Genomic DNA, 27324 nt, shown 5'->3' on the forward strand with positions numbered 1-27324 from the left:
TGACTCAGATCTTTGTCAATACCAGGTGGAAAGAGCATGGTCTCACCTAATTAGATGGAATTCCACACTATATATGCAATGGAGAGCAATATTCATTCACTGATAGTCCTAAAGCCAGTTCCCACTCGCACCAGGCCCTTTCCATTTCCTGTAGCCAGAGGTTCCTTACCTCCTCCCCTGTTTCATCTGCCACAGTCGCAGACATCCTTCACCTAAAATAAAACATCATCATCATTTGGGGGAAGCACCAGCCTGTCTGCTGTATCCACTGCGACTGGGGTCTTCAGGGTTTGGGCTGTGATGGCTCAAATGTCAGTCACGCCATTCAAGCCTCAGGTGCCCTGTGCAGCGCTGATGCAAAGCCCAGTGTAGGACTCAGGGAGTTTCTGTTTGTGAGCGATTTCAGTGCACAAAAAAGCTCTAAGTATAGCTCATACTGTTCTAATTCTTTGAAAAATTGGTCAAATTCTCCATTTGCATGACACTGCTAAATAACTAAGAATTCATACTACTTTGATCTCTCTGCGATCTTATTTTAAGCAGACTGAACTCTTTGGCCAAGGACTCTTTCATTTCCCTGTTTGAAAAAAAAACAAAAAACCTCCAAGAACTTAGTATCAGAAGGCTCTGAAGGTTGCTCTCCATCTGCAGCCTCCCTTTTTACCTACCTCTCTACCTATCACCAGTCGTGATCAGATTGCACAAAGCCAGGAAAACAGTTTTGGCCCTGCACAACCAGATTTGCTCAATCCTTTCGCCACGGTTAATTTTATGCAGCCCACAAAGCATGCATCTGAGGCCAGGATCAGGAAGAAACGGTGCACACTTCCCCGCTAGCCTTTGATCTGCGCTCTTGGCTCGCTCCCATCTCTACCCCAGGCAGGAGCCACAGCTGGCCACCACGTGCAAAGGGAGAGGTGGGGGGAGGGGACTGCTCTTCTTCTGAGCCAAATGCGGATTCCACAGCCGAAGTGGAAAATCCACTCGCTTAGTGTGATGGGCGCACTGCCGGCATCTTCGCAGCAAGTCAAGTCGCCCCGTCCCTGGGGGGAAATTCTGATCTTGGAATCTGGCGTTCGAGTCCTGGATATTTCACCTACCGGCTGCCGTCCTCGGCCAACTTTCTCCTGAAAACGGAGCTGCCTTGGAGGTTGCTCTAAGTATATATGATGTGGTCGTGTTAAAAAGCCCCTGTGACACACAAGTCACAGCAGGGCCTTCTGGGTGCTCCTATCATTTACAGCCCTTTCCCTGTCAATGGGCATCATGGAAGGGAAAACTCCAAGCCAGTTAACAAGGGCCTCAGCTAAACCCTAGCTTGTCCCGCAAGAACCTTCCATCTTCGCAAGCCACATCGTGCCTTTGGGAATGATAATACGCTCCCCACGGTTGGGAAGACACCAGCTCTATCTTCTGGGTTCTGCTAGTGGATAAGATGTCTATTAAGAAAATCAGTAAAACCTCATCTCCATACAGGACATCTCATTCAGGTGGCCCCCGCAGCCTGAGAGCCGCAAGGCCCTCTGACAACTCCACATTCCATTCCGACCTGCAGGTCAAATGGCATGCTCCAAACTGTAGCCAAGAGACTGGGAGCACTGGGAATTTCTTATGCCTGATATCTCAATAACAAATGGGGAGCGAGACCCACCTCAGGAATTTTTGGCCACCTATCAAAGCTATGGTAGTACGATGTCTGCTCCCCCCCTCCTGGACCCTCTCCTCACAATGGGTTTAGAGCATGGTGGCAGTTCTGAACAAGAGCAGGGCAAGCAGAACCAACCTGGAAAGGTGGCTTTTCATTCCTCCACTGGGAACTGGCTCGCCACAACAGTACCACAAAGGCCTCCTCGGCAGAAGTTTTGAGAGCAGTGGGCCTTGTAAATCTTTCAGGTCTCTGGAGAGAGTAGAATCCAGGCCTTTCAACACAGGATACTCAAGTTAATCTCCCAGCCTAATCCACTTAGAGCCTTGCTTTTAACTCCCATTTGAAGTGACAGAGAGTCTGTGCTAAGACAGATAAGCCCTGCCCACTTGGTATGGGTTCAGCCACACTCACACCTCACAAGTTGACTTTCCAGGGACATTACAAGATGTGCTGCAGTTAGAATTTAGCTCTGGGGACAAAGCACGGAGCCTGTGTCCCATCTATAAGGTTGGGCCCTTTGGCTTTCCCTTCATCCCTTTCAGCCAGAGCTGCTCTCCCTCACCACCATACCCTTGTCCCAACAGTGCCTCTCAGAGGCCCCGAGCCCAGCCAAAGAAACCACGCTGGGTGTGTGCTAGGTCACAATTTATGGATGAGGGCATTCAAAAGTCTCTCAGGTTGCTGTTGACAACACTGTCAGAAAATTAATGAGCCCCTCTCAAAACAGAGAGACAGATCCAGGGCTGTGGGTTTCTGCCAGATGTCCATTCACATGTAGAAAACAGACATGGCCTTTCCTGCCACAGCACTTCCTGGCAGCCTCCTCCCTCCTAGTAAGCAAGCACAGCCTAAGAATAAATTGACAAGCTGTGATGATTTGTATGAGAGTGGCCCCCGAAGGCCCATATCACTGAATGGTTGGTCTCCAGCTGTGGAACTGTTTGGGAAGGATTAGAAGGTGTGGCCTTGCGGGACGTGTGTCACTGCGGATGGGCTTTGGGGTTTCAAGAAGACTTGGTTTATTCCCAGCATGTGTGTCTCTCTTTCTAGGCCTCGGGGCTGCTTCTCAGGATGAGAGCTCTCAGCTACTGATCAGCACCATGTCTGCTACCATGATCCCTGCCACGGCGGTCATAGATGCTTACACACTAGAACTGTAAGCCCCAAATTACATGCTTTCTTTTTGAAACTGCCTCTGTTGTAGTGTTTTCATCACAAAAATAGAAAAGTAACTAAGGCACACTGCTATGTGATTGCACTCATATGAACAAGTGCAAAGACACCAGCATGTGACCATAGTTAGGACTTGCACACACATGCAAATGAACTTTGTGACCTTGCTTCGAAATGCACACATGTCTACATGTTCTCATTCAACAACATGTGAACATGCTTAGAACTTGCACAAGTATAACATGAGAAAGCACTTGGAATTTGCATGTGTGTTAACATGTACATATGTGACAACATTTGACCATACTCAGAACTGCATGGACATGTACCCTTGTTCAGAACTACACACTTGTGAATGCATACATACATGCTGACGTGGTACTAATATGTGACCATACTCAGAACTTACATGCATTGAACATGTGTATATGCACCAACATGAGACCATGCTTTGAGCTTATATACAATGAATATATAACTATGCACTGACATATGATCATGTTCACAACTGCACTTGTGTGAATGTGCACATAGTCACCAACATGTGACTACTCTCATAGCTACCTGAGAGCAAGTCCACACATATGTACTGGCATGTGACCATGCTTTGAACTTGCATGCATGTTAAGATTGGTATATGCCCTGAAATGAGAGAGTTTTAGGAAGTTTCATGAGTTAATAGGTATAGATGTGCCCATATATGACCATAAACAGAACTTGCACACATGTCAACATGCACATGTATGCTGACATGTGACCATGTCACTTGCACACATTTAAACTCAAAGACATGCACTGGCATGTCTCTACACACAGAGGTTGCACACATGTCAAAACACATATGCTCCAACCTGCGAGCAAGCTCAGAACTTGCATATGTGTGAACAAAAACATTTGTACCATCCTATAAGCAAGCTCATAACCTGTCTATGTGTGAACACATGCATAAATCCTGACATGTGACTTCACTCAAACTGTGCACATCTAAACAAGTGCATTTACACAGGTATATGACTGTGCTTAGAGCATCCTATCTGTGAATGCATGCCTGGATGTGTCTACACATAGAAGTGCTCAGAAACTGCATACCTGTGGAAGTGTGTAAGTACTGCTTTGTGTGACAGCACTCAGAAAATGCATGTGTGTTAATGTGCATAAATGCCTACATATGACAGTGCCTGGAAATTGCATGCATATGAACATTAGGTACATATGAGTACCTAAATATGACAATGCTCAGAAATTGGGTAATTGAGAATTACTTACATGTGAAGATGCTCATGCATGCCTACATGTAACAACATTCAGAAATTGCATGTATGTAAACATGCACATACATGCATACAGAAGGGAGTGTGCAAAAAACTGCATGCATTCATAGGCACACCTACTTATGACAGTTTTCAGAAACTGCACTATATGAACCTGTCCATGAATGCCAGACAGCACTTGGAAAATACTTGTGAGTGAGCATGTACATACATGGCTACATATGACAGAGCTCCAAACCTGCACAATATGAACTTGCATAAATGTAGCTACATGTGACAGCATGCAGGAAGTATATGTGTGTAAATATGTATGTACATGTCTACAAATGGCAGCGCTCAGAAACTGTATGACTGCAAAACCACATATGACAGTAAAACCATGTATGACAGTGCTAGAAAATTACATGTCAGTGAGTATATATGCCTACATGTGACAGTTCTCAGAACTGGGCTCTGAAACTGCAGTTCCATGAACATACACATACAAGCCAAAATTTGCAAGTGCCCAGGAATTGCATGTGAAAGTGCCAACATTTGAGCATGCTTGGAAATTGTACACATGTGAATTTTCATGTACATGACTGTATATTATGGAACTAAGAAATAGTATGCATGTGACCATGCATGGACATGCCTATAAGTTACAGCTCTGAAAATCACATGTATATGAACATGCTCATAAAGGTCTACATGTGACAATACTCAGATATTTTGTGTGTGACTATTCTGGAATGCTTGCATGTGAGGTTGCATGGAAGTAGCATGCATGTAAACATGCTCATTTGTGGCTAAAAGTGGACACTACTTTGGTGTAAACATGCTTTGGCATGCACATATATGCCTACATGTACCAGGGCTCAAAACTACACAACTATGAAAGTACTCATATTCTATGACATGTAACAGTGCTCAGAAACTGCGTGTGTATTATATGTACATATGCTTATAAATTGCATGCATATGAATATGTTAATGACACCCTACATGTGACAGTGTTGTGAGATTTGTAGAAAAACCTGCATACATTAAGTGAACATACGTGTATACAATTACATGTGAGAGCCCTTGGAAATGGCAAGTGTACGAACGTGGACATACATGATGACATGTAAGAGTGCTAGGAATTTGCAAGTGTGTGAAATCATGTGCAGACACACCTACCTATGATAATGCTCAGAAAATGCATGTGCGTGAACATGCACATACATGCCTACATATGGCAGTACTTAGAGATTGCATGCACATGAACTTGTACATGAATACTGATGTGACAGCATTTGAAAATCGCACGTGCGAACATGTACCTGGACTCCTATAACCATCACTGGTGGAACGTGCATGGCTGTGAACAAGCATGTGCACATCTTCATAGAGCAGTATTCAGGAGTGGGATGCTTGGGAACATGCATGTAAATTGCATGTGTTTCAACCAGTGCATCCAGGCCTATATGTTACAGTGCTCAATAATTGACACTCTAGATGGCTGACAATTTAATGTGTGTTGTAACTCAGTTAACTATAGGAGATCTCGGCTTTGCTTTTCTGCATCTTCAACTCTGCGGCTGCAGGAGGGAAGAATCTCTTCCGGTGCACACTCAGACACCTTTAGACTGTTTACGTGCATCTGGAACCAGTCAGCTCACTTTTTCTGTGATGTTCAAAGACGCTAAAAGAACCAACCATCATAACAATGGCTAGAAATAACAATCTTCCTACAAATGTGTTCAAAGATTTCACAGAGTCACTGGATTCCTTACACAGGAGGTGAATCTGGATCATTAGATTTATCTGTTGAGATGCATAGATAATGACAAGCTCCTTAAATAGTGCACACCATGGATTTTCAGTGCTCTGCGGACTAACTGAAGGTCTGTGGTGACTTTAGGTTCCAAGCAGCTGAAGAACCAGGTCCTTACAAGGGCTACTCCTGGTACCATAGTTGATTTAGTCAGGTTCTCCAGAGGAACAGAAGAGAGAGGAAGGAGATTCATCATGAAAGCTTTAAAATGATGAGAGTCCAACTACATCGGAGACGCTGAGAACCTGGTATTCCACCGTTGAGGCTGGATGGCTGCCTCAGCACTTGGAGTGGTCCCAGGATAGCTGTGGCTCACCAAAGCTGTGGTCCATAATCAGGATGTGGGGGCCTTCCCAAATCTGTAAAGACAATCAGGACAATTCTTCATGCGAAGCTCCCTATTGGTGTAATTCTAATTTGTAGCAAGTTAACATGATAGTGGGCTTCAGCTACGTCACGACGTAGAGGCCAGGTGAAGCTACATGATAAACCTCAAAACAGAGGGATAAGAGACAAATTTGAATACCAATTCTTATTTTCACTAAAGAAAGAAGTGACTCGGTACAATATAACCTCAAAAGAACACAGGCAAGTGTGGAGAGGGTCGTTGCTCAAGATGGGTTGCTCCCTAGCTTCCTCACACCCTGCACAGGGGCACAGATGACAGCTACAGAAAGAGCAGTCAGGATATTCTGAAGCCACCAGTCAAGAAGACTAAATGCTGGCAACAAATCCCAGCTACGTCAGGCTAGCACAAATCAGCTGTCTTGGGCCTTTCTTGGCCTTTAAGCTGTTTGGTATAGAGCAGCAGTTCTCAAACTGTGGGTCATGAACTTTGGGGGGGGGGGGTCGCATATCAGGTATTTACATTGTGATTCATACCAGCAGCAAAGTTATAGTTATAAGGTAGCAACAAGATAGTTTTACGGATGTTGGGCATCACAGCATAAGGAACTGTAGTAAAGGATCACAGCATTAGGAAGGTTGAGAATGACTGGTGTAGAGCAAAGCAGAGAAAGGCTGGGTTCTGGAGCCCAGAGCCCCATCCAGGATCCTAGCGAGCCTAAGACATCAGGTAACCCAGCCATTTTCCCAGCTGTGAAATGGGGGCTGAGATGTACAGCCTCCAATATGTTATGATCCCACAACCTATGCACATCCATAAGAGTCACACTCATGTTAAGTTTCCAGGATCGGTCAAAGGTCCCAGGTATGCATTTCTTCACAGAGGAACAAAATGCCTCATTATGTCATCATGCAGAGTTGCATCTAGTATCTGTTTTCGTATTTTTGTTTTCTGAGACAGTGTCGCGGCATGTGGCTCAGACTGTCTCTCAACTTCTACTGTTGTTCAGGCTGTCCTCAAACATATGATTTCCAGCTTTAGCCTTCTTGTACCTTGTTTTACAATCTTTATTCTTTTGTTTTGTTTTTTGAGACACAGTTTCTCTGTATCGGCTGTCCTAAAACTCCCTCTGAGCCTCAGCCTTCTTACTAGTGCTGTTACAGATATCCTAGACCATGTCCAGATGGTGATTTTTTTTATTAGTATGGGGGTAAGGCTTCAGTCTACCAGGCCTTTGGAATCAATATTTTGATATTTCTAGTTTTATTTTATTTTTCAAGAAGTTTTTAAATGCACAGGCTTCACTATGGTATCGTTCCAAACAAAATTTCTTTAGTGTTTTTCTTCACTTTTCTTCCCCAACCTCTTTCCTCTCTTGAGCTCTCTCACCTTCTGGCAGACCCCTTCCCAGTTTCATATCACATGAAATCTCCCCACCAATAACTCTGCTTCCTCTCATGGCTTCCTGCCTCTTTTCATAGTTTATACTTAGTTTCATAAATGTGTTTATGTGTGTGTGTGTGTATACACATGTAAACATGAACTGTAGAATCTACATGGAAGAAATAAAATGCAATGTCTTTCTCCCTGAGACTGGGTCATGTCACTTAACACACGTGAGATTCATTCATTTTCCTATGAATTTCATTTTACTCAAAGGCTGAGAAAAATTCCATTGTTTACATTCTAATGTCTAACTGAGACCTATTTCAGATCATGTCCTTGATAGTTCTCAGGAGTAGGATTCAAGAAGAACACTGTTGGAAGGGATACCAACACCGTGGACAGACAGACACCCCACAGCATGCCAGGGGCCCAGGGAGATGTCAGGCCACGGCACCATCCCTGAGGACGGAGGCTCTGAAAGAGTCCATCCCTATAGACCTTGGAGGAAGAGCGGATTCCCAACAAAAGCCTGTAGCTAGGTGTTGTGATTCCTCAGCAGGCAGCAGGAAAAGAGGGTGGCAGAGGGTGTGTGGTGGCCAGCGTCTCTCTTACGTGTCTGAGCCTATAAACTCACTTCCCCAGGGGAGCCACACAGTGTTGAAAACGAGAAGCGCCTGGAAATCTATCAGCTGGAGACTCAGCCAGGGCTCTCTGTGGGGTGCCCATCCGTATATGTGATGGGGAAGGGCTGCAGCAGGTGTTGTGGCATAAGTTGCCTTCTGGTCTGGATTGTCGCAGTCCCCAGAGTCCCATTTTTTCCACTGAATTCTTGGTGGCACATGGGGATCTTCTTTCCTTCCAGTCATCCCTCCTCCCATCTTTCACTCTTTCCTCTGTGCTTTACTTTTTTCTATCATCTATTAATATCTGGAGGCACTGATTTTTTTCTCTGGCTTTTGTGTCTGTGGAGTAGCAGGAGTCCTGGTGCCCTGAAAGCTGGAGAGAGAGAGAGAGAGAGAGAGAGAGAGAGAGAGAGAGAGAGAGAGAACTGTAATAAGTAGCTCCAGCTTAGGCAAATACCCAAGGTACCTATCACTCTAGAATCCCTAACAGGAGGTTCCTGGCATCCAGGTAGGAGAGGGCTATACCAAGAACAGAGGAGACTTAGCCTGGACGCTCCAGAGTATCTCTCTGCAGAGCTGCCCAGCTCAAGGACCTGGCATCCCTCCCCAGTCCCACAGCATCTGTGCCCCTGGAGAAACAGCCCTCAGAATATGTGTGCTCTTGGCTAAAGCAGAAAGGCAGACAGACTTTGGATTTCTCAGGTGGAACAAAGACAACTGAAAGCAGATGCCCTGCCTAGGACAATCCTTCCTGTCATTAGAGAAACAGAGAAAAAAAAAGATAAAGAAGGGTACAAAAAAGAAATGAAGAAGGGAGAAGCATGTGGAAGGGGCCATGGACAGCCAGGGTGCAGCAAAGAGCAGAAAAGGGAGGTAGAACCTGAATCCTTCCCAGGCTATTCTTAGTCTCTTCAGGCCTGGACACAGCATGAGATCTCAGAGAAGTAGCCACAAAGGGGAGCAGGTTTGGGACAGCTTTTAGATGACACCAGCCAACCCTGCCAGTGCTCATTAGAGGCCCTTCCCTACAAGTCTCTCTCCATATCTGTCTTTTGCATAAAAGGTCATCCAATACCTTTAAATTGGGCGCCAGAATCTTCAACACAGCTGCATGGAGCATCTCTTTCTCCTCCTCCCGGTCAGCAAATATTCACTGCTCGATGAAAGCCACATCATCCTGTGGGGGAAAGCACATGTCCAGAGAAGAAGACGATCCCCCTGGATAGGTCAGGATGATTCACTGTTGCCAAGCCATGAAGGACGGAGGCATTGTTGAAGCTAGAGCGGCAGAAGTCTGCGGAGGCTCCTTGGTGGCCAACTCTGTGCAAAAATATCTGCACTTCCTTGTACAGTTTGGTAACAGGCTAGGGCAACAGACTTTCAGTCAAAACAACTACAATCTAATACCCAAAGAACCCCAGCAAAGATCTAAAATGCCGTCCCAGGACTCAGAGAATTTGGTACACAGGCGTAATGGAATTTTACTCATCCAGAAACTGAACTTAAGATATTTGTACAGTAGTGGATGGAAAGAGAAAGTGTATATGCGAGATAATCCAGGCTCAGAAAGTCAAATACAGTGCATTCTCTGCTATGAGAAGGGGAGTGGAAAGGTTAGTAGAACACAGGTGACTTGAGAGTGGAAGAGGGAATAGTGAGCGCAGAAGGATGACAGTGGGGAGAAGCACAGGAAGGTGGGAGAGAGGAGGGAGGTGGAGGATCAACCAACAGGAAGTGCCTGGAAACATGGCGAGGGAGCCAGGTGTGGTGGCGCGCACCTGTAATCCCAGAACTCTGGGAGGCAGAGGCAGGCGGATCTCTGTGAGTTCCCAGCCAGCCTGGTCTACAAAGCTAGTCCAGGACAGTCAAGTCTAACAGAGAAACCCTTTCTTGAAACAAAAAGAAAAAAAAAAAAAAAAAAAGATGTGGAGAGGTGGACCAGCAGTAACAGAACTCACTCAGCTTGCAGAAGACCTAGGTCCAGTTCCCAGGGCCTGGATGGTGACTCACAAGTGCCCATATAACTCCAGTTTCATGGGACCTGGCATCCTCTTCTAACCCCTGAGGGCTCCTTCACGCACATGGCAAAAGCACCTCTATAGAATAAATGAATATTTTGGTTTTCCAAGAAAGAAAGGGACAGAAGGCAACCTGTTACTTTCTATCCTTTTAAAAGCTTGAAAAGAAAACAATGTTAACAAAAGAATAATAGAAGAAGAAACTACAGGGGGACTTCTAAAAGTATTTCTTGGCTTGCATGTAAGAGGTTATATACATATGCAAACATGCATGCATGCTGTGTTCACTGACATGTATATGTGCACATATTTCTATGTAACTATAATATCATATTTTCATCTCTCTTTGCATCTTTCTTTATGTTTTCCTTTAACTGCTTGCTCTTAGTGCTTGGGATGGAACCGTGAACTTCACAGACACCCCACCACTGAGTCTATACTGCTACCCCCAGCCCAGGCTTTTTCACTTCACGCCTAAGTCTGATGCCTTCTTTTTCTTTTTGCAAATTTTTATTTCTCACATCCTTTTTCTCTATTGATTATTCCTCCATATTTCTTTTCTATCATTATAGCCCTTGTAAGTTCTCTATTGCCTTTTCTACCTTTTGTGAATGATGATAGTTTGTGTCATTTGCTTCTGGTTTTACAGAGTTTTTCCTCCATTCGTCCGGTTTGCTTGGGTGAATTATCATTGCTGCTGTTCTTTGTCATCCTCTTTTAAAGTGTCAAGCTCACAATTATGGTTGGACAGAGCTGATTGGCAGCTCCATCAGTGGGGCTATACCCCAAGCTTGCAGAAAGGTGATTTCATCGGCTCTCCGAGGGTGATGCTCAACAGTCTTGGCACAGACAACACAGACACAAAATACATCCAGGCATTGACCACACATATGCTCAAGCTGGAAAGGTGATCCTATGCCCCACTCTTGCTTAGCAGAACCTCCTGGGGAATGGAGCCGAGTGTGGACAGCCCAGACCTTAGCTGCCTGGCTTGTGAAGACACTTCTGAGGAGACTGCAGAGCTGTGCAGCAAGGCCTGTTCTACCTACAGTTCTGGTTCCTCCTCATCGCATTCTGCCTGCTTTACCCTGTAGCATACTTTCAGATGAGGCCGCACTGGGCTTTCACCTCTCTGCAGGCAGAAGTCCAGCGGCTGCAGAGAAGCTGAACTCTGGGCCACCTTGAGCAGAAGCAGTGGGGGCGGTGCCAGAACTACTGCATTCCCTCCTCTGCTCTGGCCTCCCTCCCTGCTGGAATCTCTCAAGGAAGTGCCACAGCCCTGACTCACTGGCACTCTTGCCTGCCTGGCCAGCTGTACTATAACACTGATCCGGTTGGGGACCATCTTGGAAACTTTTTTTTTCAGTAGTTTTCCTTATGTAAAAAATTCTCTCAGTGACAAATGGAGTGCTTTCAGTGTGGTGTGGTAGGGGAAGAATGAACAAGAATGAACATGGGAGATTGGAGAATTTCGTATTTTATAACCTTTGTCTAGGACATTTTGAGAAACTTGGCAAATAAGGCCACTGTGATAAATGTGGTTCTGACATCACTGTCAGCTGTGGCCCAGTAGATGCACAACTCCGGGCTGTTGCCCACAGCAGCTTCTATGGGCCTGGACTCAGATCAAACCATATCCTTGACTTTGATACAAATCATTTCAGTGAGCGCCAGTAGGAAGCAGAGTTGGTGTTTATCAGGATGCTTGCCTGAGAGCCTGGCTGTGGCCTCTGGAAGAGGCTGAGGCTCTTTCGCTAAGCATTAGCCATGTAGGACACTTCTATTGCGCTCAAGTTAACCTTTCTAACGGTTGCTAAGAGATTTCTCCCCTCTTCCCCCCCTCCTTTTGATAAATGAGATCACAGGGTGGCTCTGGGTGTGCCTCGGATGGGAGTTCAATGGCAGCAAATAAAACCTGGATCCACGACGGTTGCACAAGGGGATGGTGACATCGAAATGCAATAATCCTCTCAAACGGGTAACAGACCGTTCACCCTGGAGCCGAACATGAGGGACTGCAGCCACAAACCACAGATTTAGGCTACCTCAAATTTCATGTTCCAACGTGAATGCAGTTTTCTGCTGTTTTTATGGTAGGGAGACAAAGGAAGCCACAAATCAAGACTTTGTCTAAAATATATTGGTGGGCATATTAGATTGGCAGTTATAACAAAGCAGAAAACTGCTAAGGGCTCTCTGACCACATTCTAGCCCTTTAATGTGTGGACATTAGGTTTCTGTTCATACACTACAAAAGATTTGTATCTGTTAGCCTGTGTGTAATATGTCCGTATGTGTGTTGTCTGCATGTATGTGCGGTGTGTGCATGTGTGTGTGCATGTGTGTGTGTTTGGGTGTGAGCAGGGTGTGTGTGTGGTGTGTATGAGTAAGAGTTGTGTGTGTGTGTATAAGCGATGTGTATGTACACGTGTGCATGTATGTGAGGTTTTGTACTTCTTTTCGAGTTCTTTTTCTATCCATGCAATCCCCCCTTATTCATTCACCCACATGATTTAATGGCAGCCTCATCAACTCTGGTACCCCATCCCATTTGAAACAGAATCCTAAAAAGCCAGAGGTTTGGACTTGTGAGCTCATCTTCTTATTGACTCTCATGGTGGGTGGGGCAAACAGATAATGCTTTTCTCCTGTGGCACCAAACTATGCTCACAAATAAAGCACCTGCAGGAGCAATGCAACTGATCCCTTGCTCAGCCAGTGGTGCTGCTCTTCTTTGGCTGTAGCTCTCTTTTGCTATTATTGTTGTTGTAGCTGCTGTTTTCTGTGGGGGGGGGAGTACATGCACTCATGCACACACATGAACATGCATGTGAGTGTAGGTTCCTGAGGAGGCCAGAGGCTTTGGATCACACTGGAGCTTGCAGAGCTTGTTGGGAGTTGTCTGACACCAGTGCTGGAAAGCAAACTCCTGTTTTCTGCCAGAGCGGTAAGTGCTCCTACAGACAGAGCCATCTCCGCAGCTGCCACAGCTCTTGTTTTTGCATAGGACTGGCTGGCTGTATCTCGGGGAGTGTGGCTGAGGAATGAGAGAGGGGATTGTGTTTGGAATCTGTTGGTTGGCCTGGAGTCTCAGCAGCTCTAGGGTGTTGGAGAGTTGGAATGAGAAGTACTTGCTGTTCAGGGAGAATGGGCCTCAACGCTCAGGCAGTGTTGCTTTTGAAAGTGAACAGAGATGTTTTTGGAGTGTCTCACACAGAGCTTTTATCCGCTCAACACATCACCTTTACCAGGACCCTAAAAAAAATAAAAGCATTTTGTTTTTTCTGGAAATGTTTTAGATTTTCCTGACATATACTTTGCAATTAAAGATTTGATTTAATTGAGAGACGGGGCTTTCTTTTTTCTTGTTGTGTGTGTGTGTGTGTGTGTGTGTGCGCGCGCGCGCGCAAGAGCATTTATGTGTGCTTGGGTGAGTGGGTACAGCTGTATTCACATACATATTGAGAACAGAAGTCAACCCCTGGCGCCACTACTCAAGTGCCATCTATTTTCTTTTCTGTGCCCAGATCCATCATTGGCCTAGGGTTAAGTATTAGGCTAGGCCAGCTCACGAACCCGCTCCACGTGATCTACCTGTCCCCACATCCCCAGGGATATCAAGGGCGTGCCATCACGCTCTATTGCTCATTTGTTCTGGGGCTTCTCAGGTCCGGGTACTCACAGAGCAAACATGCTACCAACAGAGCTACCTCCCAATCCCTGAGTTCCATAGTTTCAAAGGCTGCATATTCAAAACATACAATTTGGTGGTTCGCTATACGCGTTTGTGTTTTGATGTCTCTTGGATCGTATGCCTGACAACTTAAGAGAGCAAGAGTTAACTTGGGCTCATAGTTTTGGAAGTTCTTGTCCATCGTGGTGTTCAGGCAAAAGGGGACAGAGCAGAGCAGAGCAATTTATGCCAAGGCAGAGAGGATCAGAGAGGGAGACAGGAAACATTAAAGGGAGACCCCCAAGGATGCTCCCAGCCCCCTCACCTCCTACATCTCCCCCTCAACAGTATGAAATACATTTTAAATTATAGCCCAAATTCACAGAATTTTATAGACTAAATTCATATATCTGCAGGGTCCTTCTTTGATTCTTTTTTAACTCACTTATAGAGGTTGTAACTAATACGTGGACATGTAAACACCAGTAAACTAAAGATCCAGTAATTTGATGCTGTTTAACTTAATATTTGTTGTGGCCTCTGCCTGACCACACTTTTTAAAAATTCAATCTCCAGTCTAAACACTCTAATGCGATGCCATAACCACTGTTTTTAATAGGAGCTCATGCAGCCTAGACCAGATTCTGGGGCTCTTGGAGAAAAATGGAAATTGGAGGGGTTTATCTCAAATTCCTGATGCTTGTTCCTCCATCTCCAAAATGCTTATTAATTTAATTTTTATATTACTGTGTACGTGCAAATATGCCACAGTTTTCAGCCCTTGCTTTCCACTGTGGGTCCCAAGGATTGAACTCAGGTGACCAGACATGTGTAGCAAGCTCTTCTGCCTGCTGAGTCACCCTCCCAATATACCACAAGCATGTGTGTGTACACTCAAATGTATGTACAAGTTATATATGTGCAATTTTCAGACAAACATGTAGTGTGTGTATGTTGGGCATAAAATCTCCCAAACACTATAATCCTCTCTCTTCTCACCTCTCTTGTTATTCCTCTTTATCCCTCTGGACAGTTTCATGTCACACACACACACACACACACACACACACACACCATATATGAGATGAAGGATGTGATGTAAGTGCTGCTGCGGTGGCTCAGTAGTTAAGTACTTGCTAATCTTGCCGAAGACCTGAGCTTGATTCCCAGCACCAACATGATGGCTAACAACCACCCGCCATTCCAACTCCACAGGATCCAACACCCCCTTTTGGCCTCCTTCAGCACCAGGCAGGTTTGTGATGCACACACACACACACACACACACACACACACACACACACACAGGTGAAACATCCATGCATATAAAAACAAACACCAAAATAATGACAGGCATTATTCGTTTTTCTGAGAATGGCTTAATTCCTTTAGTAGGATTATCTCCAGGTGTATACATAGTTTTGCAAATATATACGTTTATTCTTTTTTTTTTTACAGTTGATAAAAATGTCTCATTGTGCATATAACTCACATCTTCTTTGCCCATTCCTCTGTTGTGGCATACCTAGGCTGCTCCGTGACTTAGCTGCTGCAAATAGTGCAATATTGATGTGCAAGTGTCTCTCACACATGTGGACTGGGAATCCGTAGGGCTGATGCCCAGGAGGAATAGCGCTGGCTCTTACTGGCTCAGGAGCCAGCTGTCTGTACGTATTAAGAGAAGAGGGCACGAGGTGAAAATTGAAAGCAGCTCACGGATGTTGCAGTGAGAATCAAGGCTATAGTTAAAAGGAGGAGCAGGGATTTGAAGATCAGAATCTGCAGTGCCGAGGAGGACAAATCACAGGGCTTGCAGCTGGGTATGAGATGATCAAGAGAAAAGCAAGGACCAGGCTCTGGGACAGTCACAGCAGCCCAGTTGACCACTTGAAGCCTTCGAGGAACATTTGTAAGGTATTGTTGTCCTTCTCTGTATCTGTCCTTAGAATACCGCTGATTGTAACTGGTTAAATTGTAAACTAGCTTCTAACATTTGTCCCATTCAAAGCCATCAGTTTCCCTGGGAAACCATCTTAAATTCAGTGCTTGTACAGATTTGGTTACTGTGATGTAATGAACTCTCTCTCCCCTTTGACCACTTTAAAAAAAAATAGTCAGTGATTTTTTTTTCACCTACCTAGGACATAACTCTTACTTTGTTATTTCCACACTTGCTCCAAGTGGTAGCTGGCACAAGAGCAACCAAGGGCTGTTTTAGGCCAGCTCAAAATCTACATCAGGGTACAGGACAAGGTACTGCTGGCTGCTACTGTCAGAAGGAAAATCCTCCATGTCCAGTCTCAGCAGGCTAAAACCATGTACTGAGACTCACCCACCCCCTTCCTCTGAAAGCGATCCTCCTCTGCCCTCTTGTGACAAAGACCCACATCACATGCACTGTCCAGGCAGAGGCACCAGGGAGGGCTGTCCTGAGACAGTGTCCTTGACAGAGCAAGAAACAAAGCAGTGTCCACAGGGGGCTGGCATTGGTGCGGAGAGCTTGGGATGAGTTGCAGCCCTGCTTGGATGTGTGAGGTAATGGCAGGAGTTCTAGGAAGAATCCAAAATGATCCCCGGAGCAGGGAAGAATGGAAGGGAAAGGCATGACAAGGAAAAGGAGAGTTCCAGAACAACATACACATATACACATTGTGTGTGTGTGTGTGTGTGATTTCAATACATACTTAGGTACAAAAATAAACAACCAAACCATGTGTCCCATGTAGCATATCAACCTGAATCAGCTTCTCCTTGTGGAAGTGTGCCCTCCGTGTGCCCTCCGTGTGCCCTCCGTGTGCCCTCCGTGTCCCCTCTGTGTGCCCTCCGTGTGCCCTCCGTGTGCCCTCCGTGTCCCCTCCGTGTCCCCTCCGTGTGCCCTCCGTGTGCCCTCCGTGGCAGAGGTGCTGGGACCCCTCTGGGAAGGACAGCTGTGCGTGCAGGGAGCAGTAGGCTTTGAGAACAAGTTCACACGGCACTTTGTGTACTTGCACTGTGTGTGTGCCATACACACAGCAGTAACAAACACGATTTTTAAAATGAAAATACACAGGATCTTTAGTTCGATGTTTACTGTGGTGTGCTTTTGCTTTGACAAACAACCAACAACAAAACCTGTGCACTAACACAAACATAACACTGTCCAAGCAGCTTGCAACCTTTCCTTACCATTGACGATGGCTTTTTCACTAACGACCTTGTATTTTTCTGAAATGGCGCCACAGACCCTGCAGATATAAACAGTTCACTCCTTCCTTTCCTATTATCGTGCCTTCACATGAGGGAACATTCGCCAAAACTTCCAGCGCCACACAGTGTGACTGAAGAGGGCGCCACGCCGGCATCTGACTTGTGCTGTCCCTGAGGTTTAAAGTATCATCTTTCTCCCTTGGGACCATGGCTCTGTGCCTTGTGCCAAGATGATCCCCATGCAACAGGTGGGGTGCAAGGGTGGGTGGTGATTTGGCAAGAGTTTCATGTGCCATGAGGCTGTGCACTGCAGGCCTGGCTCGCCACCTTGTGGAAGGAACAATTCGGTGCACCTGAGCGGTGTCTTCTGCCACAGTGGCTTTGGTCCATTTTAAAGCTGAGAGTGGGATAGCCCGGGCTCAGCCTCACCATGGGCACATATCCTCACTCGCTCACAGAAACACTACCCTAACCACGAGGCAAAGGCACACTCGCTCTCCGGTGAGATCTATACTCTCCCCTCAGCCTGGCAGCAGTTCAAATACACACAGCCAGGGAGTCCCAGGGCAATGACGTTACTGGAGAACTCAGGGCAGTGTCTTCTTTTCAAGTGCAGTGAGACTTTGACCTCTAAACATCCAGCAGAACATTCTCACTTCTACGCCAGAAGTCACTGTGGATTCCAGCACAAAGGCACTTTTCCGGAATCCCAGGCATGGATAGAGTGTTTTATTACAAGTTACAGTGTAGGCCAATGCGTCTCCTAACCCCTAAACTTCACTGTACGCAGACAATAGGAGCACATAAGCACCGCTTCACCTCAGGTATTTTCATGAATTTGACCTGAGTTTGCCTTCAAGCCAATAGGAACTTAATCATCTGTGGCTGTGGAACACTAAGAAGAAACTCCCTTTGGGCGTGGGGGTGCAAGCCTCTAGTCCCAGCACATAGGGAGGGGGCAGGGCAGGCAGGCAGATCTCTTGGTGTACAAGGCCAGCCTAGTCCATAAAACAAGTTCTGTGAACTAGTCTAAGAGACAAACACACACACACAAAGAAAGCCCTTCTGTTCCAGGATGTATTTTTCAGAAAGCAACAGGGGAACTTGCCATTGCAGACACTATGAAGAGGCAGTGTGTGCCTTTGTAGACAGAGAGACTGAGGGCCATCTGTCAAGGCAGAGGACATTGGTGACAAATTCAGACACCTGGCAACATATATGCATATCTATACTATATGTGTATTTGCTATATATATGTAAATATACAGTAACACTTTACAAGAATTAAGCACAACTCAGTGGCTCCAGTCTTTAATCCCAGCACTTGCAGGCAGAGGCAGGTGAATCTCTGTGAGTTTGAGGTTGGTTAGGAATATGTAGTTGAGATTCTGTCTCACTTTTTAAGAAATTACATAAATACTTCCTAAGCAACAACAACAAAATTTATAATAATGCAAGAAGAAAAGAACACATTAGGGAGTTTTCACATATCTGCTTAGAAAACAGAACCTATGAACACACCAGAGCTCACCAAACTTCAAATAAGGAAAGGGGTTGCTATTTACTCAAATAATGACATAAATTGTTTCTAATAATAAAGAACACTGCACATAGGAGGGACTAAGATGATAATAAGAGAATTGCTTCCAATGTGGCAGATCACAGTGTCTTTCGTACAGGTAGTGTCCTCTGTAGGTAAGGGTGAGTAAATTCGCATATAATTTCCCAGCAAGCAATCCCAGCTATGTCAATGAGGACAATTCTATGATTTGGGGTTGCAAGTAATTCTGACTGGGCTGCATAATTTGGCCATTAAGTACCTCTAGTTGGGCAGAGGGAAGTACTCCACCTTACCCCTCCACAGTCCCCAGCTCTTTATCCTAGGGAATGCTTTAGAACCTTAGTTGCAACTGGGACCTGTACCTTATTTGCTCTTTCATTCTCTCCTTAAAATTTCTGTTATTATTTCACGTGCATGGATGATTTACTTGTTTTTATATCTGTGAAGCCCAATTGAGCTGGATGCCAATGGAAACAGAAGAGTTGTCTCTCTTAACTACTGTTCTTTGGCTGTGAAGAAACCATGATTAAGGAAACTCTTGTACAAGAAAACATACACTTGGGGGCCTTGTTTACAGTTTCTGAGGGTCAGTCCATTAGCGTCATGGTAGGAAGAGGGACAGCAGACACCCAAGCATAGTACTAAAGAAGGAGCTGAGAGATTTGTATCCTGATTCAAAGACAGTAGGCAGAGAGAGAGAGACAGAGAGAGGGAGAGAGAGAGAGAGAGAGAGAGAGAGAGAGAGAGAGAGAGAGAGAGCAGGCCTGGCCTGGGTTTTTGAAACCTCATATCCCACCCCCAGTGATACACCTCTGCCAACAAGCCACACCTCCTACTCCTTCCCAAATATGTCATTAGTTAGGGATTAGACACTCAAATATATGAGCTTATGGGGCCATTCTCATTCAAACCACCATAATGTAGAATGCCATAGAACTCGAGTAACAGAGGTTGTTAGGTACCATGCAGTTTCGTGGAATTGAACCCAGGTCCTCTGGCAGAACAGTTAATGCTCCTAACTGCTGGTTCATCTCTCCATTCCCTGACCAGCATCCTGTGTAACAATGGTAGGCAGTGGGTATTTGAATATTTCAAAACAGAAGGCAAATTTTGTTTTTTTAGTATTTTCAGCACTAATAAAAGATGTCTGAGGTGATGGAGATGCCAGTTTCCATGATCTGCCCATCAACTTGTGCACTATACATGCTGAAATATTACACCGCATCCCACGAACATATGCAGTCACCACAAATAAGAACAAAACTATAGGAAGGATCCAGTCAAGATCGCTAAGTTAGGGTGAGGAGTGAGGATTCTGCTCATTGTGCTGTTGTATGGTGGGGAAACTGTAAAACAGCTGTGGACAGTGTATCTCAAACCTCTAGAAGCACTCTGCAGGTTTTCATCATAAAGACATTATAAATACGGTAATATATGCTTAACCGACTTTAAAATTACTCAATATATACCTGTATTACACAAACATTACATTGTATTCCATTATTTTGTGAGATTATATATATTACCTTTTAAAAACAATTTATTTAATTTTATTTTATGTGCATTAATAGCAGGGTGTCACATCCCTTGGAATTGGGGTTACAGACTATTGCAAGCTGCCATGTGGGTGCTGGGAATTGAATCCAGGTCCTTTGGAAGAACAGACAGTGCTCTTAACCACTGAGCTATCTCATCAGCCCTAAAATTTTATATTTTTGTTATTTATATTTTTGTTTAAAGATAAATTAAGAAAACAACATAGAAAGTATAAAAGAATTTGTCTAGGGGGAGAATGGTAACTTATAGGAGGAGAGGGGAGAAAGAGATATGATATAAAAGAGACTTTTATAGGTGTCCAATGCAGCATAGTGCCAAGCACAGTGAGTGTGTGAGATGAAATCCTACTTACATGTGTGTACATATAAACACACACATTTGTATATATGAATATGACCTACTGGGCTCATGTTGGTTTCTTTTCCTAATGACTTGTACATAACAGCCTTTGTTAGGTTGGTCTGGGCATGGTGGCACAAGCCAGTTAACCACAGGGGTCGGGGGCAAGAAGACTGTGAGTTCAGCTGAGCCTGTGCCACGTAGTGAGACAATCGAGGATTATGAAACCTGAATATGGTGTAGAGGTCAGAGACAGGGTTGGAAGTCAGGGATCACAATTGCCAAAGCTTTCCCAAATGGCAGGCTGTGAAGAAGTTCAATAAAGAATTCCAGGAAATCCCAACGTCATGCCCCCCTGTGCCCGCCACTTAACTCTAGACACATGAGATTATTAACATTCATAACTAAGGACACTGTTCCCTGTGATCTCAGTTTCCCTCCTCGTTATCCTTTCCTCCTCTTACTGCCATTTTCACTGTGTCTCCATCCTCTACCCAGGATTTCCTTGTGCTGACCTCTTTGAGACTCTTCCAGGACACAGCGCAGGCTTCTTACACAAACAACAGATTTACTGCTTTGGTTGTGGAAATGGACATTGGTAAGAAGTCTCGAGCAGACATCTGTTCTTGGCTGGAAATTTGTGCTATGGGTTTACAATCTCCCAATGAGACACTGATGTGGAAAAAAAAAGACACCTAATAAAAATAACAAATCCATGGGTATAGTTGTCCAGTTACAAGTCGTCAATTCTCAGATCTTCTTTTCTCTCGTGGTCTTTACCCAGTATTTTGGAACACCCCCCCCCTCTCTCTCTCTCTCTCTCGATTGCCTTCTCTTTCCCTTTCCCACATCTCTGGATAAATCAGATCAAATTGTTCCCAACTTTCTGCTGAGAGAATTATTAATAACAAGTGAGCTGTATCGTGTGGGCTATTTAGCAGCCTCCAGGGAGAACACAGGCTTCTGCTATGATTGACCTGCGCTGGGCTTTTGATCTTGATCCTGAATAAGATTCTCAATAAAAAGGCAATACAAAGTACAGCTGGAGGGAAGTGACCCAGAAGAGAAGGCAAGCAGAACAGCGTTAATGTCCAGGGCTGTTGGTGTCTCTCCACTATCTTTGCTGTTGCAGATAGAGGACACAGAAACTACCGGAGACCTTCCAGGAGCCTAAGGTTGCCATAACAATTTCTCAAGGTCTGCCTTTCTAAAAGAATTCTCTCTGCAATACTGAGAGTCCAATGTGGGTATTTCTTGAAGTGCAGTGAGTGCTTAGCTGAACCAGCAGCTGGGAAAATAAATTAGACTCTAAAGGGTACAGTGAAGGCATTTCAGGTCTCTGGGAGGATGCTGCATTTCTGCTCTCTGTGTCTCACTAATTCTGAGGATTAATGAAAAATAGAGGAAGACTAGTGTTAACCATAATTAGGAATCTGGGAAAGGGGTGTGTGGTGGTTCCTTGATCTGTAGGAATGGAAATGTGTTCTAAGTGCTCTTAATGACTGTTCCGCAGGCATCATACAATGCCTTCCTCTTCCATATGGATCAAAGTCATTTTCATCCTGGCCTTGGTGCTTCCCCTTTATTATGGTAAGTACATTTTCTACTATCCTCCTCCCAGGCTTATTATGCTGGAAACATTCTTTGCAATTCAGGGCTAGATGAACTTTTAAACTGGGATGAGCAACATCAAACTGGTGAAATGAAAAGCATTAGGTTACCAATTTCTTTAGAACTTACACCAATGAATCGCTTTTACTCATGCCCTGTGGTTGAGAACTGGAGCATAGGACTGAACAGGTGTGTCTGGAAAGCCAGTTACTCAAAGACCTGAGGAAGGACATTTGCTTGTGTCCAAGAGGCCAAGGCCAACTTGGATATGACAGAGCCTATCTCTTTTAAGAGTAAATCCTAGAAATCATACTTTGGATTTCTAGGTTGTTGTTACTGATCTTTGGTTAGAGATATTTACCCTCATCGCACTCTGCAGGACATAGTCCAGTGCTGTCAAATGTAGTGTATGAGATTTGCAGCGTCTTCCAAATCTGCTGTTCCTTGACATTATCCTTTGTCACTTGTCAGCTGAGTCCTGTAAGTCAAGGTCTGTGCTTAGGGAGAAAACTCGGTGATTCTTCCACTGACAAATCCTAAATTTCACAGTAAAGAAAGAAATTGTGAAAGATTAGAACTTAAGATACTTAATACTTAAATCTGAATAATGAAACACTTATCAGTTTTTCTACATGTCTTTTATGCAAGGCAAACTAAATGACTTTCCTACAAGGCATTATTCCTCTGTTTATGCTCTGTCACATATAAAGAGAAACTATGGTATTTCTGATAGAAAAGTTTGAAAAATTAATAAACAATAACATTTCAAGATTTGAACTCAATCTACAAATACCTTATTGTCCTACTACCCCAAATTCTCACATCCTTGCTTCGAAGGTCCCGAGTAAGCATTTTGCATGGGTTATTTCCCCCAAATACCGTGGGCACGTTCCACTGTGGACTGAATTTTCCCCTCTCTGTAATTTTGACTCTTCCTTTGCTGTTTTCAGAAATGACATTTGCATCAAAAAGAGTCCGTCGTCAGAAGGTAAGTTAACACTGACTGATATGGCAGTTTTGTAGGAGCTGGAGGTGGTGAGGGGACCTTGGGAACATGGCCCACAGAATCAACTAAGCAGGCCTCATAGGAACTCACAGAGACTGACGTGGCAACCCCAGAAACTGTAAGGGCCTTTGCTAGGTTCTGTATGTATATTATGGTTGTTAGCATGGCATTTTTGTTGGTATCCTCTCAGTGGGACTTGGGGAGTTTCTGACTTCTTTCATCTGTTCTTGGGACCTGTTTCCTCTTACTGGGTTTTCTTGAAATGAGGGTTTGTGTCTAGTCTTTTTGTAACTTGTTATACTGCGTTTGGTTGATTTCCCGGGATATGGGTAGAAAGGGTGCTCTTTTCTGAAGGGAAATGGAGAAGTAGATCTGGGAAAGAAAGGAGTGGGGAACTGGGAGGAGTGGAGGGAGGTGAATTGCCAATATAATTTTTAAATAATAAATAAATATAAAGGTAAACTTTTATATTATAAGTTATTATAATATAACATTGTGTTATATACATTATATCTGCTGGTTTTTCAAGACAGGATTTCTCTGTGTATCAGGCCTGGCTGTCTTGGAACTCACTTTGTAGACCAGACTGGCCTCACATAGATCCACCTCCCTCTGTTCCTTATGTGTGGTGAAAACATGAACACTCAAATACACACGCAAACACACTAATAGTCTTGCCAACACTCTACAAGTATTTGGCGTTATTGAAAAATTCCATTAGTGGACCAAATCCTTATTGTATACAAGTATCGAATGTATTTTAAAAGATATTTAAAGTAGACTTGTTTATTTTACCATGGAGGTAAATTCGAAAGTAATTGAGTAATCTATTTAAAGGTGGAGTGATCATATTTTTTTAAGTATTAACACACTGTGTTATAGGGGCATGAAGAAGAAGAACTGTAGTCCTAAACAACTAAATAGAAAAAAGTTATGTAGACGTTGAAAAGGCAAGTTCAGCAGAAGATACACACTATTGCCTATTTCTATAAATCACCAACACTCTTCATTATTTATGTCTGGATAAGATCTTAGACATTTATACAAAGGCTCACATATATGAGGGTATGTTTGGCATGAATGGTTCAGAAGGACAAGAAACTGAAGGAGAAGTAATTACATGGCTTTAAAAAAGTCAGTTTTATGAAAAAATATATCAACGATACAATATATTTGGTGTGGCAAGATTGCTCAGTGGATACAGGTGCCTGCCACCAAGCCTAATGCCCTGGGTTCAATCTTCAGGGCCCATATGGTAGAAAAAGACTAACTTCCACAAGTTGTCCTCTGACCTCTGTGTAAATGTAGTGGCATATGCATGCATGAACACACACATCTGTGCACACGTAGGCACACATACACAAAATAAATAAGTGTAAACATATATGTATATATATATACACACACATATATAAACCTATTTGAGTTTGGGGACCTCGATGTTTACATTTAAACCTTAATACTGAACCATCCCATTGCGTGTCTTCTGCTTCTCCACTATCACTATATGATAAACCCTGTATTGTCTCTTTATGTCTTACAGCCAGACTGCGACAAGTACAAAAAATTCCTAAATAAGTGTACCAGAGAAAACGATCCAGTTTGTGGAACTAATGGACACAGTTATAGCAATGAATGCGTTTTCTGCAGTGTAATGATGTAAGAATATGTGATTAAATGTTGGCTTTTCCTAAGTAATGGAGAAAGTATAAGAAAACCCAGAGGTAGCACTACCCTTACAAAATGGATCCTACCCAGCTAGTAAACTCAAGGAAATCATGAAATTTGCAGGCAAATGGATGGGACCAGAAAGATCATCTTGAGTGAGGTAACCCAGAACCAGAAAGACAGTCAAGGCATATACTCACTTATAAACACACATAAGCCATGTAATACAGGATAGCCGTATTACAGTCTACAGACCTAAAAAAGATAAATAAAAGGGAAGATGCTTAATTCTCAAATAGAATAGACACCAAGTAGGCAAACAGAATAGACACCAAATGGTTGAAGACAGGGAACAGGATGGAACCATAAGTGTTCTCTGAAAGATTCCACCCAGTAGGGGATCCAAGCAGATTCAAAGACTGACAGCCAAGTTTTGGGCAGGGCACAGGGAGTCTTATGGAAGAGTGGGGGAATAGAAGGACCCAGAGCAGACAGGAGCTCCATAAGAACACCAACAGAGCCAAAAAATCTGGGCCCATGGGGACCTACAGAGACTGATGTACCAACCAAGGACCATGCATGAAGAGGTCTTAGAACTCTTGATCAGATGTAGCCAATAGGGAGCTCAGTCTCCATGTGGGTTCCCAAGCAAGGGGAGCAGAGGCTGCCTCTGACATGGACTCTGTTGCCAGCTCTTGGATCACTTCCTCCTGGTGTGTGTGTGGGGGGGGACTGCCAAGCCACAGAGGAAGAGGATGCAAGCAATTCTAATGAGACTTGATAGGCTGGGGTCAGATAGTAGGAGAGAAAGTCTCCCCCTTTCTGAGAAATAGGGAAAGAGAATAGGGGGGAAGGGGGACAGAGAGTGGGACAGGGAGGAGATGAAGGAGGGGCCTACAATCAGGACATAAAGTGAATACATTATAAAAAATATTTAAATTGAAAAGAAAATAAAAGCAACAAATAAAATAAGAAAACCCTGTTTCTGATAACCCAGACATAACACGCACAATAAACTTTGCCATCTCTAAAGCCATAGGATCTCACTTGCACCTTTCCTTTAAATTCTCATTTGCAAACCTTGCTTTGTTAGTTGACCCTTCAGTATGACTGTAATGAATACTCTACAAATGTATCCACCGGCTAATTTAAATGAATTATTATGAGCTTCTAGCCACAGCATACTGGTGAACAAGATGTCATAATTCCAAACTCAGATCCTGAATACAATGATCCTGCTGTATGAGAAGAATACTCAAGTATAGAACCCAGAAATCCATCACCATTGAATCTAATGCTAGGGAGAGGGATCTCTGTGATGTGCTTTCTCTACTGAATTTGTTGACACCTTCCCGACACTCCTAAGGGACAGGGCAGTCTGGGAGCCCTTCCATGCTAGCTCCTCTCTGCACCATCATTCTGAACCAGTTTCTTCTTGCATAAGGAGTGTGAAAAAAAATTGCTTACTGGATGCTAATAAATCCACATATATTCTTTTTTACTTTAATTAAGCTGCATTCTTACCTTATTCCACATCCTCTCTCTCTTGCACCCCTATCCTTTTTCATTCTGCAATCATTTCTGCATACTAATCCCAAATATGTATTCAGTCCCTGGAGGACCATGAAGATGATTTTTAGTCTGCTTCTCCTTTAGGTCTGAGATGCTCCCAAAGATAAGTCAGGACCGATCTTCTAGGAAAAGTCAACTGTCCCAAGATGAGAGATAGGACACATGCAAGGGTGGAGAATTGCTGGGATGTAGCTGCTTATAGGTGGAGGAAGATCTCCTCGTCAGTATATGCCAGGTCCTCCTCATTATAAAGCAATCAATGCAATGCAATTTTCAAGTGCTAACTGGGAATGGTGGCTCAATTCTGCATTTATTCTTCTTACTTCTTTATTTACAGAAACACTAAAGAAAAGTTTGGTTATCGGCATCATGGTAATTGCTGAAATTTGTATGAGATACAATTTTCAGTTAAATCATCATCTCTTTTCATAAGGAATCCTGCAATCACGTAGAATCTCTCAATTGGTACTTCACATTCCAGACAACAAGTGCATTCTTCTGTGATTCATACAGCAGAATATAGGGTATTGAGGAATTTCTCCAACCTGTGATTGAAGGCTTTTATTTCAATTATGTAGTTGTAATATTAAAAATTGCTATCTTAATTGTGTTTGTTAATAACCAGTATGATTTGTAATCGTAAATATTTAATTCAATATAATGTTGAATAAAATTTATCTTTATTAAGACTTCTTTTTCTTGGTGGCAGATGGTTAAGGTAAATGAACACTTCTAGTGATCATATTATGCTGATGCAAAAAAAAAAAAAAAACAAAAAACCAAAGCTCTCACCTCAAAGGGAATAAGGAATTTGGGGGAGGCCATTTTTGGTAACTGTAAACACAGATTTAGGTTACCCCAAATTCCATGTTCCACCATGGAAGCAGT

General features: G+C 43.8%; 1 protein-coding gene across 1 annotated transcript; it reads left to right on the forward strand.

Moving 5' to 3' along the window:
- Positions 1-22102: 22102 nt before the first annotated feature.
- LOC132652107 (serine protease inhibitor Kazal-type 10-like) lies at positions 22103-27049 on the forward strand. The gene is made up of 4 exons (XM_060376901.1): positions 22103-22169; positions 23141-23178; positions 24740-24855; positions 26774-27049. Exons 1-4 carry the CDS (start codon positions 22103-22105, stop codon positions 26817-26819), a joined length of 267 nt encoding a protein of 88 aa, XP_060232884.1. The 3' UTR covers positions 26820-27049.
- The last annotated feature ends 275 nt before the right edge of the window (positions 27050-27324 follow it).

Source organism: Meriones unguiculatus, chromosome 2 (genome assembly GCF_030254825.1).
Source record: "Meriones unguiculatus strain TT.TT164.6M chromosome 2, Bangor_MerUng_6.1, whole genome shotgun sequence".
Taxonomy (NCBI): domain Eukaryota; kingdom Metazoa; phylum Chordata; class Mammalia; order Rodentia; family Muridae; genus Meriones; species Meriones unguiculatus.

What these genes read in the sequence shown, in the direction of transcription:
- LOC132652107 (XM_060376901.1), top strand. Translation starts at nt 22,103, where the DNA reads ATGCCTTCCTCTTCCATATGGATCAAAGTCATTTTCATCCTGGCCTTG. An exon ending in GGTGCTTCCCCTTTATTATG is followed by an intron (nt 22,170 to 23,140) that starts GTAAGTACATTT and finishes TGCTGTTTTCAG; the next exon opens with AAATGACATTTGCATCAAAA. An exon ending in GTTTTCTGCAGTGTAATGAT is followed by an intron (nt 24,856 to 26,773) that starts GTAAGAATATGT and finishes CTTTATTTACAG; the next exon opens with AAACACTAAAGAAAAGTTTG.